General features: G+C 39.3%; 1 protein-coding gene across 2 annotated transcripts; it reads right to left on the reverse strand.

Moving 5' to 3' along the window:
* Positions 1-1,060: 1,060 nt before the first annotated feature.
* On the reverse strand, positions 1,061-13,627 carry atcaya (ATCAY kinesin light chain interacting caytaxin a). Of its 2 annotated transcripts, XM_030083131.1 has the most exons (13): positions 13,025-13,627; positions 11,688-11,787; positions 8,085-8,143; positions 7,743-7,991; positions 6,544-6,717; positions 6,232-6,334; positions 5,994-6,125; positions 5,555-5,641; positions 4,150-4,248; positions 3,925-3,960; positions 3,726-3,794; positions 3,527-3,585; positions 1,061-2,951 (listed from the first exon to the last, which is right to left on the reverse strand). In XM_030083131.1, the coding sequence occupies exons 2-12, from the start codon at positions 11,762-11,764 to the stop codon at positions 3,552-3,554; spliced, it is 1,119 nt and encodes a 372-aa protein (XP_029938991.1). In that variant the 5' UTR covers positions 11,765-11,787; positions 13,025-13,627; the 3' UTR covers positions 1,061-2,951; positions 3,527-3,551. The 2 variants fall into 2 exon arrangements, with proteins under 2 accessions (XP_029938991.1, XP_029938992.1); XM_030083132.1 differs by lacking the exons at positions 11,688-11,787; positions 13,025-13,627 and adding an exon at positions 10,038-10,343.
* Positions 13,628-15,962: the final 2,335 nt, after the last annotated feature.

Below are 15,962 nucleotides of genomic sequence, written 5' to 3' on the forward strand. Positions count from 1 at the left end.
GCGGGAGCAGTGACGTGCGGAGGGGTTCGGTCTGTCCGCTCGGAGAGAAAAGGACTTTGGCACGTGATCGTCAGCGGAAAACTACCATTGATGGTGTCAGATGAACTGGAGGCAAGCCCGACATGTACAGCTGTTCTACTGCAAACCCTCGTGCTCAACGCTGCTCACGCTTCTAATAACAGCAACCTCAGTGGAGGGGATAATTAATTGCCAATTATACTGTAATTTAATCAGAGCAGGGCTTTTCAAACTCTTGATATATGGATATCCCCTCAGACTTAGTTTGGAAAAAGTTTCCACCATTGTTTACTCTCTGCGTTCCAAGATGATAATTCATGATTATAGTCCTCATAAGATTAGACATAACTTTATTCTCCCTAACCTGGAGCTCATCGGACAAGTGTAGCACAGGAGAATGCAACCGAGTATGACATTTTACAGATAAAACTTTCTCTGTGGAATTATTCTGTTCTATTCAGTTCACATTTCACTAAAATGTGTCTCTGTGCTGTTAAAAAGAAGGAAAGAAAGAAACAAACCTATTGTTAGCATTGTAAGAGGTCACTGGAAGGTTATTTGACTCTTAGGCAGTATTATGGCTGCAAAAATCAAAGTTTATTTTTAGTACATAGTTCAATGTGGATTCATAGTGCAAAGCTGCTGTTTCAGGATACTACTGAAATAGGTCAAGAAAGCTGAATGATTGGTTAGAGCTGATTGTGTAACATTTAATGAGTTTTCAGCTCTTTTCAAGAAACTAGGCCATTTGGCAAGTCAACAAAGACACGTGGATGAATAATCAGGGTTATATTGGAGTGTAAAATCAAAGTAACAATGCTTGGCTTGAATTATATTTTATGAACAGGTGACTTTCCAAACCATTTTCAAAGCAATTCATGTACAACAAAGTTCAAATAACTCCAAAAGCAATGGTAATGAGCCAAGATTATTCAAAAGTGAAGCAACTAACTTAAGTGCTTCTCTAGCATGTGTTGTAGGTGAGATCAGCTGAAACATGATCTCTTAAAAAAAACTGAACAATAAAGCTTATGGTGTTTTGGGAGGAACAATTTATTCTGTCATATGTACAAGCAAAAACAATCTTCAAAACTCCAGGATGATGAAATTTAACCATTGAAATGTCAGCAAACATTTTACACCAGACAAAGAATATGTAGTCATGTAGAGATTGTGCTTTTAACTGTCAATATAATTTGATTTCAAACAGGTCTCATCAGATGTTTCTATGCAAACACTGCTTCTGATGTTGGTGCGGCTCCAATAAAAATATGTCAAAAACCTGAAAGGCTACACTTTACATTCTTTTAGTTTTCTCTGTCTTTTCATCAAAATGTTTGGTTCAATAATAGGCACTAATTTCAGTTTACAGTCCACAAGCAAAGGAAGCTTCCTTTTAGCTGTGGATGCCTCGCTGTGAATGCTTCATTTCCGATGTTAAATGTAAATCTAATTTGTTTCAGTGATATAAAAAATTAAAAATAACTCTTGAAGCTATAATCTAATTTCCTATGTGCTTTGAAAAGCAATGAAAAAGTATGAAAAGCAAATCTGAAATGGCACTTTTGAAATAGCGGTTTAAGGAGGATGCATAAGCGTCTAACATGACGACATGACTGCATAACTGCTGGACACGTCATGCAAGAAACAACACAAAATATATTTTCACATCACATTATTTTCAGAAACTATTCAACATGTTTGAGCCAAAACCAATAGTGCAAAATGGGTACAGACAATACAATTATGAGGTTCTTTACAAAAATAAAACAATCTGATTCCTCTGCTCTCCTGCTACACTATATATAAAATAAATGGAAGACGCAAGAGAAAAATCAATGCAGCCCCCGAAAGATGACCCATAATGCATCAGAAGGTCTGATAAACGTTTTGATCGCGTTTGAATGTGAGAAAGTGCTGAATGTTTGGAACTAAATGATTTTGACAACTCTGCTAATTTTAACAGAATAAAAGAAAATCTTCTTCTGAAACTTTAATAATTCAAGATCAAATGCACATTTCTATCTGTAAATCTCAAGTGGGAAAAAAACTGCAAATATGTAATTGTCATTCTTCAGAATCTGAGTATAGATATAATATGGTGTCGGCAACAGTCCCCACTACCGTTTAGGCTGACAAGGCAAAACAGAAAATGCACGGATGTTTGAAAACAAGCAAAAACATTCTGCAGCATCAATGATTCTTGCTCATTTTTGTGTACTTCCACATCCTAAAATGCAAACAGTGATGGTGCTCTGGCATCCGAGGGTGATTGAGGCACATCATAACTCGAGAAACTATACAGGGAGGGACACAAAGCTAAGTTCACAGTGTATTAAAAATAATCATCAACATAACGGCAGCTGTTAGTACATCTGGACACTTGAAATGTCTGAAAATATGAGAAAGCACTTGAGGAGGCCTTATGATACAGCAGCTATGAGGTAAAAATAAAAATGAAGGCATCTGACACACTGGAAACCATATCTACACTTTACACAAGCAAATTCACCCAAATAAGCATGAATGTGTTTATGTAGGATCATCCGGTATTGTTGTCCCATACTGACTTTTGATCCTACCTGAATAGATATTTGTTATGCAGACATTCCGTCATTTCAACAAATTTGTTGTTTTTTTGCTACATGTAAGGTCCTACAACACAGCAGGCAAACGAGAAGATAAGAGGAACAGTCCTTGTAGCAGAGCAGTGACTTCCTTTGTACATTTTCAAGTCAAAATATTGATGTCTCTGGGAGAAAGGATGACAGAGTTCCCACAATGTGGAGTTTAGTGGGAAACAGGGATCATCATTCTGATCGTAAAATACACAAATTGTCAGCTAGATGTTAAGTCAAGGAAGCATGGATGATATTGCTGAGCATCATCTTCTCGTAAGTCCAACATTTTAGGCTCCACTCTTCTGTTTCATCCTGCATAAAAAGACAGAAACAACAAGTTTAATGGTTGATCAGTACAAACAAAATACTGTATGTTATTCTAAATAATAAACATATTTTTCTGTACTGGTATGACGACCAATATTTACATATGTATTCGGTTTGCACACATTTGATTAAAATCTGGATACATTATCGAAATAAACAGATTTCTCTCGCACTTTTGTTATCCGTGGCTTGTGTTTTGTTTGGTGTAATTAATAGTATTACTTCTGAAGAGTAGAGAGCAACATTAAGGACAATATAATGCCATCGGGTGTCAGATCCTCCATGTGTGTAGATGAGAAAACCAAACCATTGTGAGCATGTTGATCGACTGTGGGAAGATCATAGTGACACCACATCACATTTAAATATTTTGAGTTCACATCCACTTTCTCTGTTTTCTAACATTACATCATCTAAGGCTGAAAATCAAAAGATCTGAATAAGTTGTGATGCATGTATTATGTAATAGTTAGAAACATTTCTACATTTCAACAGTATCTGCATCACTGGGCAATACAATACATCTGAGATAGACAGTGAAACAGTGATTTCATATTTACCCCCATGTTTTAAGCCTTGTCCTCTTCATAAGCCCTTATCTACAATTGTTGACTTGGGTCTGAAAAAATGAGGGAACAAACACACGGAGCAGAGACTTAAACCTTTGCAAAATGCCTGAAAAAAAGGCAAGGGCTAGGTAACTTTATTATTTAAGGTAACAATATGACAGGTTTCTGAAATCTAGTGAGCATAAAGTACCTCTCTGACTTCTTAATTGGATCCTGTGGGACAGACTGCTGCTCCTGCTGTCTCTGCTCCTGCTCCATCCTGCACACAAACACAAGCATGCATAGTTATTGAAAATATATGTCCTCATTTAGAGGACAAACCGGAGGCAAACATATGCAGCTAATTCATTCCATTGTGTCTTTAAACTACTTTAAAAGCAGTATGTTACCTTTCTTTTCGGGCTTTAATCCTCTCTTCATCAAATCTGAAAACACAAAAGAGTGTTATGTCCTCAACAAAAACTGCTAATCCAGTCATATAAGTCTATTTAAGGAAGTAGAATAGCAACCCTATAGGAATGCTCAATCATCAATCATCTAAAAAGTTTTTCTCCTTCAGGTGGATATGAACTCCCGTGGCTCAGGTTCTCCTCCCAGTGGTTGCAGATACTTACTGCACCACAGACTCGGGCACATGAACATGCTCCATGGGGACAATCTCTGCCAGTTCCTTCAGGCTGTGGACGTACTGGATCTTATTCATGAACTTAACACTGGAGACGATATCAAGAAAACAGAAAAACAAGCACAGTTATGGAGGACAGGTTATCTGTGTCTGCAGTGCAGTGAACTGTATGTTCATTTGAAAAGAAAATGTCAGAAATAAGGAACATGTTGGAGTTCTTAAAGAGATAAAACATGTCTGTTTTTGCTAAGGTGATATGTGGGCTAGTTATCACTCATCCCTTCAAAAGGTAGGGTCTATTAACATGTCGCCAGTTAAATCAATTCGCATATCCACATACGTCATAAACATGCAAAAACAAGACAAAAACAGAGGGGGCTATATATGCATATTACAGTAGATTTATGGTATTTCTGCTGGATAATTAGAATAGGAAGAGTTTGGCCCCAAAACTCTGACACTGCACCTGATTGATCAGTCTATTGTTGTATCTTTTGGAATCCAAAGACAATACAAAGCACTTCTCCTGATGGTTTGATACTAATTATTTGAAGTTTGGGGACAGGTGGCCTACAGGTCAATGAAAACTCGAGGTTAGAGAAATGGACTTGGTATTGGAGTTTTGCAGATTCGATTCCCATTGCCCTTCAGTTCATGGTCCCTGAGCAAGGCACTTGACAGTAACAGCTCCCAGCCTGCCACACTGTGGCAGCTCCAAGCTAGCAGCATGTGTAGTTAAGCAAAAAGTTAAGAACAGTTTTTACCCAAGGGAATCATTGAAGCATGCTTTCCTTCTGCCTCACTTTCTCATATCTGACCCCGAGAGATTTTAAATTTATGGTTTGGATAAATAGGTCAGTCTGGTTTTAGTTCTGTACTCACGTGCGTGTCTGCATCAGAGGACAGTTTATCATCTTCATGAGAACACACTTCTTCAGCCACTACTAAGCCCACAGCTGTGGTCAAGGAAACTAATTGGTACATCCAGTGAAGCTCAAAGTCTTTCATTTACTGTAGTTTACAGCTTTTTTAATGTGCAAATAGATTTTGGTGTTTATGTACAATCTGAAACTTTATGGTTCTGCACTGAAACTTATTTTGTTATTCTGATTTGTCTGGATTATTGTTACAGTAAATTCAGTTTGAAATGTGTATTTTGATAAAATAATTCTCAGTTTTATTCTTCATCTTTATTTTTATCCATTGCAGCCTTTACACGTTGCTTGCTGGGGTCTGCACCAGCAACCTTAATAGCTGTGAGATGGGATGGATACCAGTAAGAATTCACTGAATAAACTAAAAATGGCATGGATCACCGTATTCAAAATCCTGGCAGGGTGTAAATCACAAATCATCGATTCGTCAGATCAAAGCAGAATCTATGGTTGTACTACCTGATAAAAGGCCGAGATATAGCCAGGACTGTGCGTATGAACCACGTGGGATGAGCGATGACCAGAGACTTCAGGTTCTTCCTCAATCTAACACCAGCACAAATTAAAAGACAAGCATAGCACAGGCTATTTAAGTTAGGTCCTTGACACATTTAACATTAATATAGTGTGAAAATAAAGATGTGGAGCTTTATATGACAATAACTTGATTTGAACTGAGATTCGCTGTAAATGGCAGAATATGACAGCTTCATTAGGCTCTGTCGCATACATGGTAGTACCAAAGTCATGCATATTTGCACAGTCTGAAGCAATTATGGTCAGACCAAAACAGAATATACTTAATTCCTGAAAAATTCAATTTCATTGCATGTGCTGTATTAAGAAATTCTTTCTACACATCAGAGCTGTTTTGTGGAGCTGTGGTCTGTTTCTTCACCTTCTGTCAATCATTTGGTAGCATTTTTTCAGCCAGCTTATCCCAGGCATCCTACTCCGCGGAGTGGCTCCATTCATGTAGATGATCAAGTAGTCTTCAGCCACAAGCATCTCCAGGCTGCTTACCACATACCTGGAAGACAACGGAGGCAGGATGTTTTAAAACTTTGTTTTAGATTATTTTAACTAGTGCAGTCGATGTACACTGGGGGGAAAAAAGCTGAGACTGAGACACGTACAGGAAAAGGTTTTCCATGATGTAGTGGTAGTCTGGACAGTTGCTGTCAGGCAGGTAACAGGCTGAGAAAACTATGATGGCGTTCAGACCTTCTCCATAATAACCTGATGGGAGAGATTTTCAGTTAATATCAAAATGTCAAAACGTGGTGTTTGGAAGACCATCTAGTGACAAGATAGTTGATACATGCTTTTTGTTATGTATTTTCAGTTGTTTACAGGAATATCAGTCGTTTGTCTTTTAAATCTGAGGAAAATTACATCAGTCTTTCAGACAGACGTTTTGAAGATGCAGGCTGTTTTGCCACACTGACCTCCATGTGTGATGACTCGGAGGTAAGGTCGAATGACCTGCATGTCGATACGATGCTCCTGCTCTCCGATGATCACTGTTCTCCAGAGCCGTCCGTTGTTTGCATTTCCATCGTCACCCACCTCTCCTGAACCGTCGACAGGACCAGCTTTGGCCGAGGCTACCGGTGTGTCATCTGCACATACACACAGACATTAGCTTTAGGTCAAACATATAAATTGATTTCTCGCGCTACTTTTGGGTGACTGTGCAATAAAATCCAACCCAGGAGAAAAATATAGAAATCAATGGAGTGTCTGATATGTTGCATCCATGATGAAAGGTGAAGCCGCATGGTACCGTACAATGAATCTAATGTCAGTAAGATGGAGGAGGCGCAGGAAATTTATCAGAATAAAAGCCAATTGTTAGTTTTAGATAAACAATTTTTGAATTAGTTTAATTTTGCCATTTAATTATCATTTACAGTCTGTGAATTTCAGCAAGACTTATTCTTTGTTGTCTTTGTTTACTGGGAGACATTGTTAGTTTAGGGTGATGAGTCCAAAACATACTGAAAATAATATTTTTAGGATGAAAGCATTCTGGGTGTGGCATATAAGCTGAGGATATCTATCAATGAACATTAACAAGAGTTTTTAAAAGAGGATTTGATTTTTTTTTTTATATAGTTATTTTAGGATTTACAAGTTTTGCCAATTTTAAACCAAAATGTCTCAAACGGTGGAGAACGGCCTCCTCTGGGGTCACCAGAGAGCTTCAGGGGTTGTTTTGATGGAAAAAAAAAAGTGCAGGTGTCAGGGGGTGTCTTTATCCAGCTTAGTTTTTCGTCACCTTTTTCATTCTTTATTTTTTGCAGAGAAAACATGAAAGTGGTCTCATCTCTCAACGCTTTCAGATTTCCTGCCATATTTTTCAATAAATTCATGTTATGCACCCATTTGTTTTCAGTACTGCTTTATCCAACTCAGAGTCACAAAAACCTTTATCACAAACAGATGTTTGTGATCGTAGCAGGAAACCACAGTAGTGGAGTGCATAGTGCATAGGAAGAACATGCAAACCATGCACAGTCAGGTTCCTAAGTAGAGACTCTGACCAGGAAATCTCCCTGCTGTGATACAAAACCTCTAACCACTAAAGCACTGTGCAGTTACTATCAGTAATGAAATCTACTGTTGGCCTATTTTGACCACCTACCTTCCCACTCCAGGTCATTGCCATTGGTGATAAATTCCAGCGAATCTGTTTCATCTGGCGTGTCAATGTCGTCGACGTTGATGTCCAGGTCATCCGGAGTGTCCAGGAAGTCATCTGACAGCAGGGACCCTTCACTGTGATCCAAGGACAGGTTCATCTCCGGGGCAATCAATGTGCGACGCTTCCGGTGGGATGTGGGCCCACCTCCCCCTCCTCCAGGTGGGCTCACAGTCAGAGAGTTAGGAGGAGCTGCAGGAAGCATTGGAGGGAGGTCACGTCAGGAATAGGAGGTCATGGCACATAGCGGGGTGGCATTTCTCTTAATGACCACTCAGTGCTTACAGGCTCTGTCATCTGTGAGACCACAGGAGGGGTCCATGTCTCCGTACTCAGGAAGTGGTCTAAGAAGAAACATAAATATTTGTTTTTTGGGGGGGGATATTCAAGACACATTATTACTTCATCAAAGTATCACACACATCCTTCAACTATGTGAAGGCACAGAAAAAGTGAAAAAAGTATGAGCATTCATTTATCTTCATTAACCAAGTAACAAAATAGAACAGAATAGAAATATTGCATTTATCCCAGGGGGAATTTCATTAAAAAAGAACAGGCTTTCAGTTTCACCAAAACTTGAAGAAGAAAGAAACACATTGTGCACCCTGAAAAGTGAGAATATTTTTCAAACATGTGGGTGAAGAGAAAAACTTTTTTCTGCATTATTGAAAGTACACAGAGAGGACATGATAGTTGTAAAATGTATGAGAGAAGAATGTGTGATAAGCTTAAATAATGTGTGAGAGTTTCATAATGTTTGACAGTTTTAGAATGTGTCTGACTTTAAAATATGTAAGAGTTTAGAATATTTAATAGTTTTAAAATGTGGGACAGTTACAATGTTTGAGAGTTTAGGATGTGTTGATTTTTAGACTGATAGTTTTAGAATGTTTGAGAGTTTTAGAATGTACAGTTCTTTCAGAATGTGTCAGAGTTGTTTTCCTTTATCATCTGTTGTGTTGTGCTGAAATATGCTCATGGATACACAAAATACAAAATCTATTTTAACTTTTTAAATGTAGCTAGAAATCTGTGTTGATGTCATGAAAACAGCAAAAATGACAAATAATTCAAATGAATAAAAAATAAATTGAAGACTGAATTGTTAGGCTTGTTTAGAAAAACATACAGGTAAAAATAAAGATAACAGATCTGTAGGGAGAAAGATTAAAACGCTGTTAGAAAATGCTCGAACAAAAGGTAGTGCTACAATGAAGTACATGGACTTTGTTACACTGCAGTTTCCAGTATGAGCAGCTTAAGTTTGATAAATGTTAAAAACAAAACATCATCAACAGCTTAGTTTTACTTGTAAATTAAGCACAACCCTAATGATAAGTAAGCTAAGGCAGCTGAATTCAGACTGTAATTTACAGTACAACGCCTTTGGTTTCGGGAGGCAATAAATGGACCATCAAGGTGTGACTGTTGTCACTAGTCGAGCGAAGACCTTTAAAGAGGAACAAGAGGAAAAGGATGGGGATGGTTATTAACTTCTCCCTTGAGAGAGATGAAGATTACAAAGCTGCCCGGCAGGGTGTGAGTCACACCGGGGGAGGAGGAGAAACAGAGTAAGAACAAAATGCAGAGAAAAAGTGCGCCTCTGCATACAAAGTGCTGCACATTTGTTTCCCTTTATGCTGTTTTTTTAGGTTACTGGGTACTTCTTCCACAGCAGACAAGCAGAGATCAACATCTATTTCATAAGCATGTACTTTTAGAGTTTGTGCAAATGTGTGTGTTAATATAAGACAACAAGCAAACTATGCAAATCAGGTCATATGTGCTGACGTGCACCTATGTGGTTTGGTGTCATCAGCAATAATATTTGGTTCAACCAAGGAGCAGTAAACATAGTCCTCTAATTAGAAAGTTAGAGATGCAGGAAACTGCAGAGCTGTGTTGATCAGCAGAGAGTTGAAGATGCATTCCTGTGAAAGCCAAAAACATCCTCCTCCCATTACGGAGAGGACAGTGTGAGACAGCATCTGCTCTTCCTCAGCCGACAGCGCTGGCTTTAGCACAGAGAAGCAGGCTCTATTCCCAGAGGAGCCCTGCAGTGATTACTAGTCCGCTTCCTTTGTCAGGAATAAAACCCTGCATAAAACATCACTATGACCGAGGGCTGCTTCTCTTTTTAACAAAAACAAGCTAATCTCTTTTGTTCGTGTTTATGGTTGCTTTGTCCTTCAGCTACAAACATCAGCGTGATGATGATGAGGCAATGATGCTTACCTTCTGGAGCGAGCACGGGGCTGTGTTTGTCAAAGCCGATGAAAATACTCTTTTTTTTTTAACCTCGCACACCTTCGTAATTGCCCTGCCTGCTATTTCCCTGTTGTCTCAGCTGATCACAAAACCAGAGTACATTCTACTCTGATGATAGATTTGCTGCTGCCTGCTGTCTCCTTTCTGTCTTTAACCAGAATCTGCTACCATTTTCCTGGAGTGGTGTTGTTGATCAGTGAATGCTGTTGCGTCATATGACGTTGCCTGAGACCGTTTACAGACAGGGCTGCACCTGCTCCCTGGCTTCCTGCCTCCCCATCTGACAGAGGAGGAGGAGGAGGAGGCAAGATAGACAGGGAAAAGGAGGAGGGTGCACAGCGCTGATTTTCATCACATTTTTTTACGCTAATTTATCTGTTCATTAAGTTCTGCTTCAACAACCTCTTTATAAGAATCCTGCACTTACACAATACATTTATTTTTTCTTTCTGAGGACAATTATTGGTCAGCTTTATCAAATCTTCCCTTTACTGAGAAAACAACTGACCATAAACCTTCCTGGACAAATCCATCCATCCACCGCAGTATCCACAAGGTCCTTAAAGCAACAACAGATGACTATGGGTGAAGATAAGATACACACTGCACAGACAGCCAGTCCACCAGACAGAAAAATATGACACAGAAAGTCCCACTCAGACTCTCTAATGAGCAACCTTTCTGTACAAATGATTCCATAATAAATGTAAACGTCCATAAAGGTCAAACAGTAAATATTTGCAAATAAACTGAAACATGACACGTATACACAAAATGGCTGAGACAGATTCCATACCACCTCAGAGTGTTTAAACATCACGAGCAAACCAAACAATGCCCAGCAAATAAATATAAAATCTGTGTAAAATAGGATCAGTCACTCGCAACAATGAAAGTCACACAATTAACTCTGGACTCATACTTCAAATGTACCATCTCTTTCTGATGTCAGCTACCTTCAGTTGACATCTTTATAAGTTTCACATGAAAAGACGAAAAAAAAAAAACCCAACTTTTTATGACCGTTGCACTCCATTGATAATTAACACATTAGCTTTGATGAGGCTTTATATTTAGCTTGCGACTGCTGCAGCTGTTACACTTGATTCTGTAATACAGTGTACTGCATTGTTTTGTCCTTATCACAACTAAATTACACTAGCCAGTTTTAGAGTGTGTGCAATTAATGTGTGAAATTGCCATTCCTTATGTGCAAGGAATTCTTTTCAAATTTTACCCCAACAAGAAGGCGTGATGGGGCAGTCCATCTCTCTTTCCTTAACTACAACCTTGCTTATATGTACAGTTAAATCTTCAGTTTGCCAAGTTGAGACATGAGGCAACATGCAAGAAATTGTATGTTCAGTGCCGAATACAACACAGATGCTTTCCTGTTGTGGTAGGAGTTCAGTGATCAGTACAGAGCGAGTAAATGCTCAGTGATTTGATGCACAGGACGGATTATGTGAAGAAAGATTTGATCAATTTAAATCAAACTTTAAGAGGAGAGATGCAAAAAACTTGCAAACAATGAGAAAGGGATATTGTAGGCGTTGCCTCCTGGCAATGAGTGGTTAATGCATGTTGACGCTGAAGTGATAAATAGAGGGATCTCACCTGGGGAAGTCCTCATCCTGCCACTCGTCTTTCACTTCCATGTTCTCCATTCGTAGTGTCGCCTCTGTGGTGCCCATCCCTCAGAGAGGAGAGCAGGCGCCTGCAGGTGTGAGAACAAATGTTTATCAATACATGAAAGCATGAATAGAAGGAAGGTGTGACAAATTGTAATTATACTAACTAGAGAGTCAGCTGCATGACTGCACTGCAGAAGCATGTGTTCAGTCAGCTCTGTGATTTTATCCAAATAATTGACTCTCTTTCATTACAGTTTAGGGGTGGAAACCACAGAGGGTCACGTGGTCCTCGTCCTCCAACCCAAAGAAGCACATGTGAGAGGCATGTGACTGACTCGTACAGAGCCCATTTCTGAGCTCAGCTCTCCTCAAAGTCAAATATCACAAAATTTCCTCCTGTGTGGAATTCCGGAGGCCAAAGTAGAGGACAACTTTCAGGGCTAATCCCTCCCTCTCTGCTCATTAATCCTGCTGTACTGCTGCCTTTTGATCTCCTTTCACACTGAGGTATTAACAGTGAGATTCAGAGAGGAACTTCAGACAACTTTCCTTCATTCACGCTTGAGTGGTTGTTGAGAAATGGTGTGCTGATGAATGCTTCAAACAGCATAATATCTACTGACTGACTGCATGGATAATCAGTGGTGTCATCGACAAGTCAATAACGCCCCACTAATAAAAGCTTTAACATTATCTCCGTCAGGGGGTGTATAATTAGACTGAACTTTTTTTTCCTTTTGTATTTCTCCAGTCATGTACGGTATCAAGGATGCCTGAGCAGGTTTTGCTGTGTTTACAGGTCTGAGTAATGGTTACAAACTCAGACTCTGAGGGAAACACTGAACAACCACCAAACAGTGGTCTAAAGTGACAGTAAACCAACCCACTATGGTTATGACAGCTGTGTATAATGCTGACGACAGTGAGAAATAATGTAACATGGGTTCTTTGGGTGTAATTAAAAGGAGTGCTCTTTCAAATTGATAAAGATCAAACCTATCAAATGGTAATGTAAAATATTGTAAGTTAATGAGGTGCCTGGAATATGCAAAAAATTACACAAACCACTGAGCGCTAATGACCGGTCCATCCACTCACTGTGTTGATCCACTTGTAGCTTGAAATGAATGATCCTTTTACAAAATCTATTATCCATTAAAGGTTCAGTAACCCCACATCACAGAGGAAATGGCCCCCTAACGTTTCTAGGCCACCTCAATGGAACATCCAGCAGAAACATAATGGGAGTGAACAGTCTAATGCACCTGTGCAGCTTGCTGATTATAAATTTAAGGACATTTTGTCAGCGGCGATACTCACATGAACGATGTGTTTTCCCCACAGCTGCTCACTGCTCTGTGCACAAGCGCCTTCCTCCTCCTCCTCCCCAGTCACAGACGCAAAGATTTCCAGGGAAAATGTCGATCCTCCACATCAACCAAATTGCATGAGTGAGGCTCTGATTCCTCCTCTTTCTGTCACATTAATTCACATGCACACACACATGCACAGACACAGTCGTACAGTGTCCTCGATGTCAACTACTCGCCAGCAGCAGGTGTCTGAAGACAGGGGGCACCTCTGTTCTTTCCCCACCCTCCCCCTCAATCCTCCGACTCTGGCCACCTTTGTTGCGGAAAGACTGGCCGTGAAGAGAGAGCCGACAGGCTGCCTCTCAGAGCTCCTGCATCCACACGGCTGAGACACAAAATCCTTTTAACAGGAATGCATCTGCTCTGGCATCATGATCTCTCTTTCTGTCTCCCTCATTCTCTCTTCATGCAGATCCAGTACCTTTGGAGTGTCTTTTCCTTTTCACTATAATATAAATTCAAAAGCTGTGTGGTGCTTTTCTCTGTGTCCAAATCCCTCAATAGAAGTAGCCCATTTATCCCTATGCAGCAACTTGGGGGGGAAAATGAGCACCAACCTGTCCCTTTACTCCATCAGATAATCCTGCTGTTGTTTTCAGTGGTCCTCTATGAGGCTGCTGTTCCCTGGCAACAGCATCACTCTCCATCCATAGCCTCTCCCCTCCCTCTCTGTCTCCTTACCCCAATCTCTTTCATACTTACCACACCACAACTCTCCACTCATCATTAATTATTCACCCCCTTTCCTTCACTTGCACGCAGCCAATCATAGCAGCTTCCTAATTTCCCTCCAAAGCTAAAAATTCTCTTTTTACCCCCAACAAATGCATTTATTTCTATTTTTATGCATTTAATCCAGAAATAATCATATAATAGAAACTGGAGATGTATTTTAAGCAATATTTTCCAGGAACTGTGTCACTCTTGAGGAGCATTTATAGTCCAAGGTCACATTAACGTGACAGTTTTTTTTAAGAATACTTTTTTTGTCAGTTTATAATGCAGTGAATGACACAGTGCCTGCACTTGATGTCCTGTTAAAATATTGTGGAAAAGTGACCCCGTAGCTGGTGCTTTGATTGAAATTTGACTGAGACTCAGTCGTCGGTGCAGGAGTGACTCACCGGCACATCCAGCCATTCAGCTGATACCGCAGAAGACCATGCAAACATAGCGAGAGAATCACCCCGCGCCACTTCCGTCTGCGCCCAGACGCGCTCGTGCAGCCAGAGTTACTCAAAGCGCCCCTAGAGGCATGTCTGAGAGCTGCAGAGTGGGATACAAGAAGGTTTATTTGGAGACTGTATAATGTAACTGTCTCCACCTGTTTCCCCTGTGAATGTACCTGTCTAGTTTTCTCATAAAATGGATTGATGGCTACATTGAAAAATAGATCTCATGCCCTGGGCTGAGCCATGTTTAACTCAGACATGTTCTAAAACCATCTCTTATCAAAAAGCACAGTGTTACATGATACATTTCATAGACTTCATACAGCCAAGTTGTTATATTTCTCTTGTTAGATATCCACATTTAACAGAATGTAATGGGATGCATTACAATTAACAGATAAATCATAAATGCCATGGCTATTATGTTAGGGTCAATTAATTTCTACTACACTCCAGAAAAAAATCAAAATATGTTTTTCCTTACAGCTCTCATCCTTTCTCATGATGATCGTAATAAGTAGCTACAGCTTTAAACTTGCACCATGATAGTGTTAAGTTAGATGTTTTTTTTCCGTCTTTTCTTTTGTATGTTAGCATTCTTCATGTATTGTGTGGACTGTTCTGTCCTTACACATACTTACCATTTGCATATTAAAAAAACACATATATATCATTTTTGGATTTAACAACAATAAAAAAAAAGAAAAAAACAGGGATGATAATTTTTCCCTTTGGGATATATTTTTCAGAAGAAGCAAAATTGAGGTGATGATGACTTTATTGAATTCTTGATCAGTCATTGACCTCATAGGGCAAGTAAATGAGTCATAGGGCAAGTAAAAAAAGTCTAAGGGGCCACTGCAGATTATTGTACATTCAAGTTAGAAATTGAGTTCAAGAAATTAAGAAACAGTATGCTGGTAAACTCAGTCTGATGTAAACCCTCATGAAAAATAAAGCACCAAAGAAATTAACTGGATTTCTTTGGAGGAAAACTCCTACGTGAAGAACATTCAAGGAGCCGTTTCAGTATAATCAGTGTGTCGCTCCAGGCTGGAAAAGGGTCCAGACCTGACAGTGGACACCAAGTCCTGAATATCTTATCAGCCATTTAGCAGCTGTCACAGTGCCTGGTGACAATCATGTGAAACAGTACAGATTACACTGCTGTGATGGTAGGTAAAAGGGTTTACAACCTATATGACAAAAAAAGCCATTTTTAAGATTTTCCACCAAATTATTATTATTTTTTTTCTGGAGCTGCAGATCATCATTGCAATGATTTGCAGAATTGAAATAAAAGAATAAAAAGAAAATAAGTTGCATGGATGGAGTGCCATAGGCACAACTTAGATATATTTTATTTATTAAATTTTTAGCTGCTGTGGCCACATTTAAATACTCTTTCACATGGATTTCCCTGCTTAATCCATTTTATACATCTGGGCTATTTTAGACTCTTTAGCTCTCAGCTATTTATAACCACGGTGTTTTCTAATTGTTAGAGAAGTTTTAGCCATCCTTTCAATTCCTGCCCCCTTCCCTTCTATTTTTCTTCTTTCCCCTTTTTCATTGTTTTACGCAAAATTGTTTTACCTTATTTAGCTATTTTAGTCATTTTTGAAAATCTGTGTGGATTGCAATTAAAACTGAAGAAAAAAAGTATTTTCATTACATACGATGGAAGTTTGAGCCACTGAAGAGGAGCTGAAA

This window comes from Salarias fasciatus, chromosome 23 (genome assembly GCF_902148845.1).
Source record: "Salarias fasciatus chromosome 23, fSalaFa1.1, whole genome shotgun sequence".
Taxonomy (NCBI): domain Eukaryota; kingdom Metazoa; phylum Chordata; class Actinopteri; order Blenniiformes; family Blenniidae; genus Salarias; species Salarias fasciatus.

Coding starts and splice junctions, on each gene's coding strand:
- atcaya (XM_030083131.1), bottom strand. CDS start 11,764: ATGGGCACCACAGAGGCGACACTACGAATGGAGAACATGGAAGTGAAA. Junction 5,642..5,993: donor TACCAAATGATTGACAGAAG/GTGAAGAAACAG, acceptor TGCTGGTGTTAG/ATTGAGGAAGAACCTGAAGT. Junction 3,961..4,149: donor GTGCCCGAGTCTGTGGTGCA/GTAAGTATCTGC, acceptor TTGTGTTTTCAG/ATTTGATGAAGAGAGGATTA.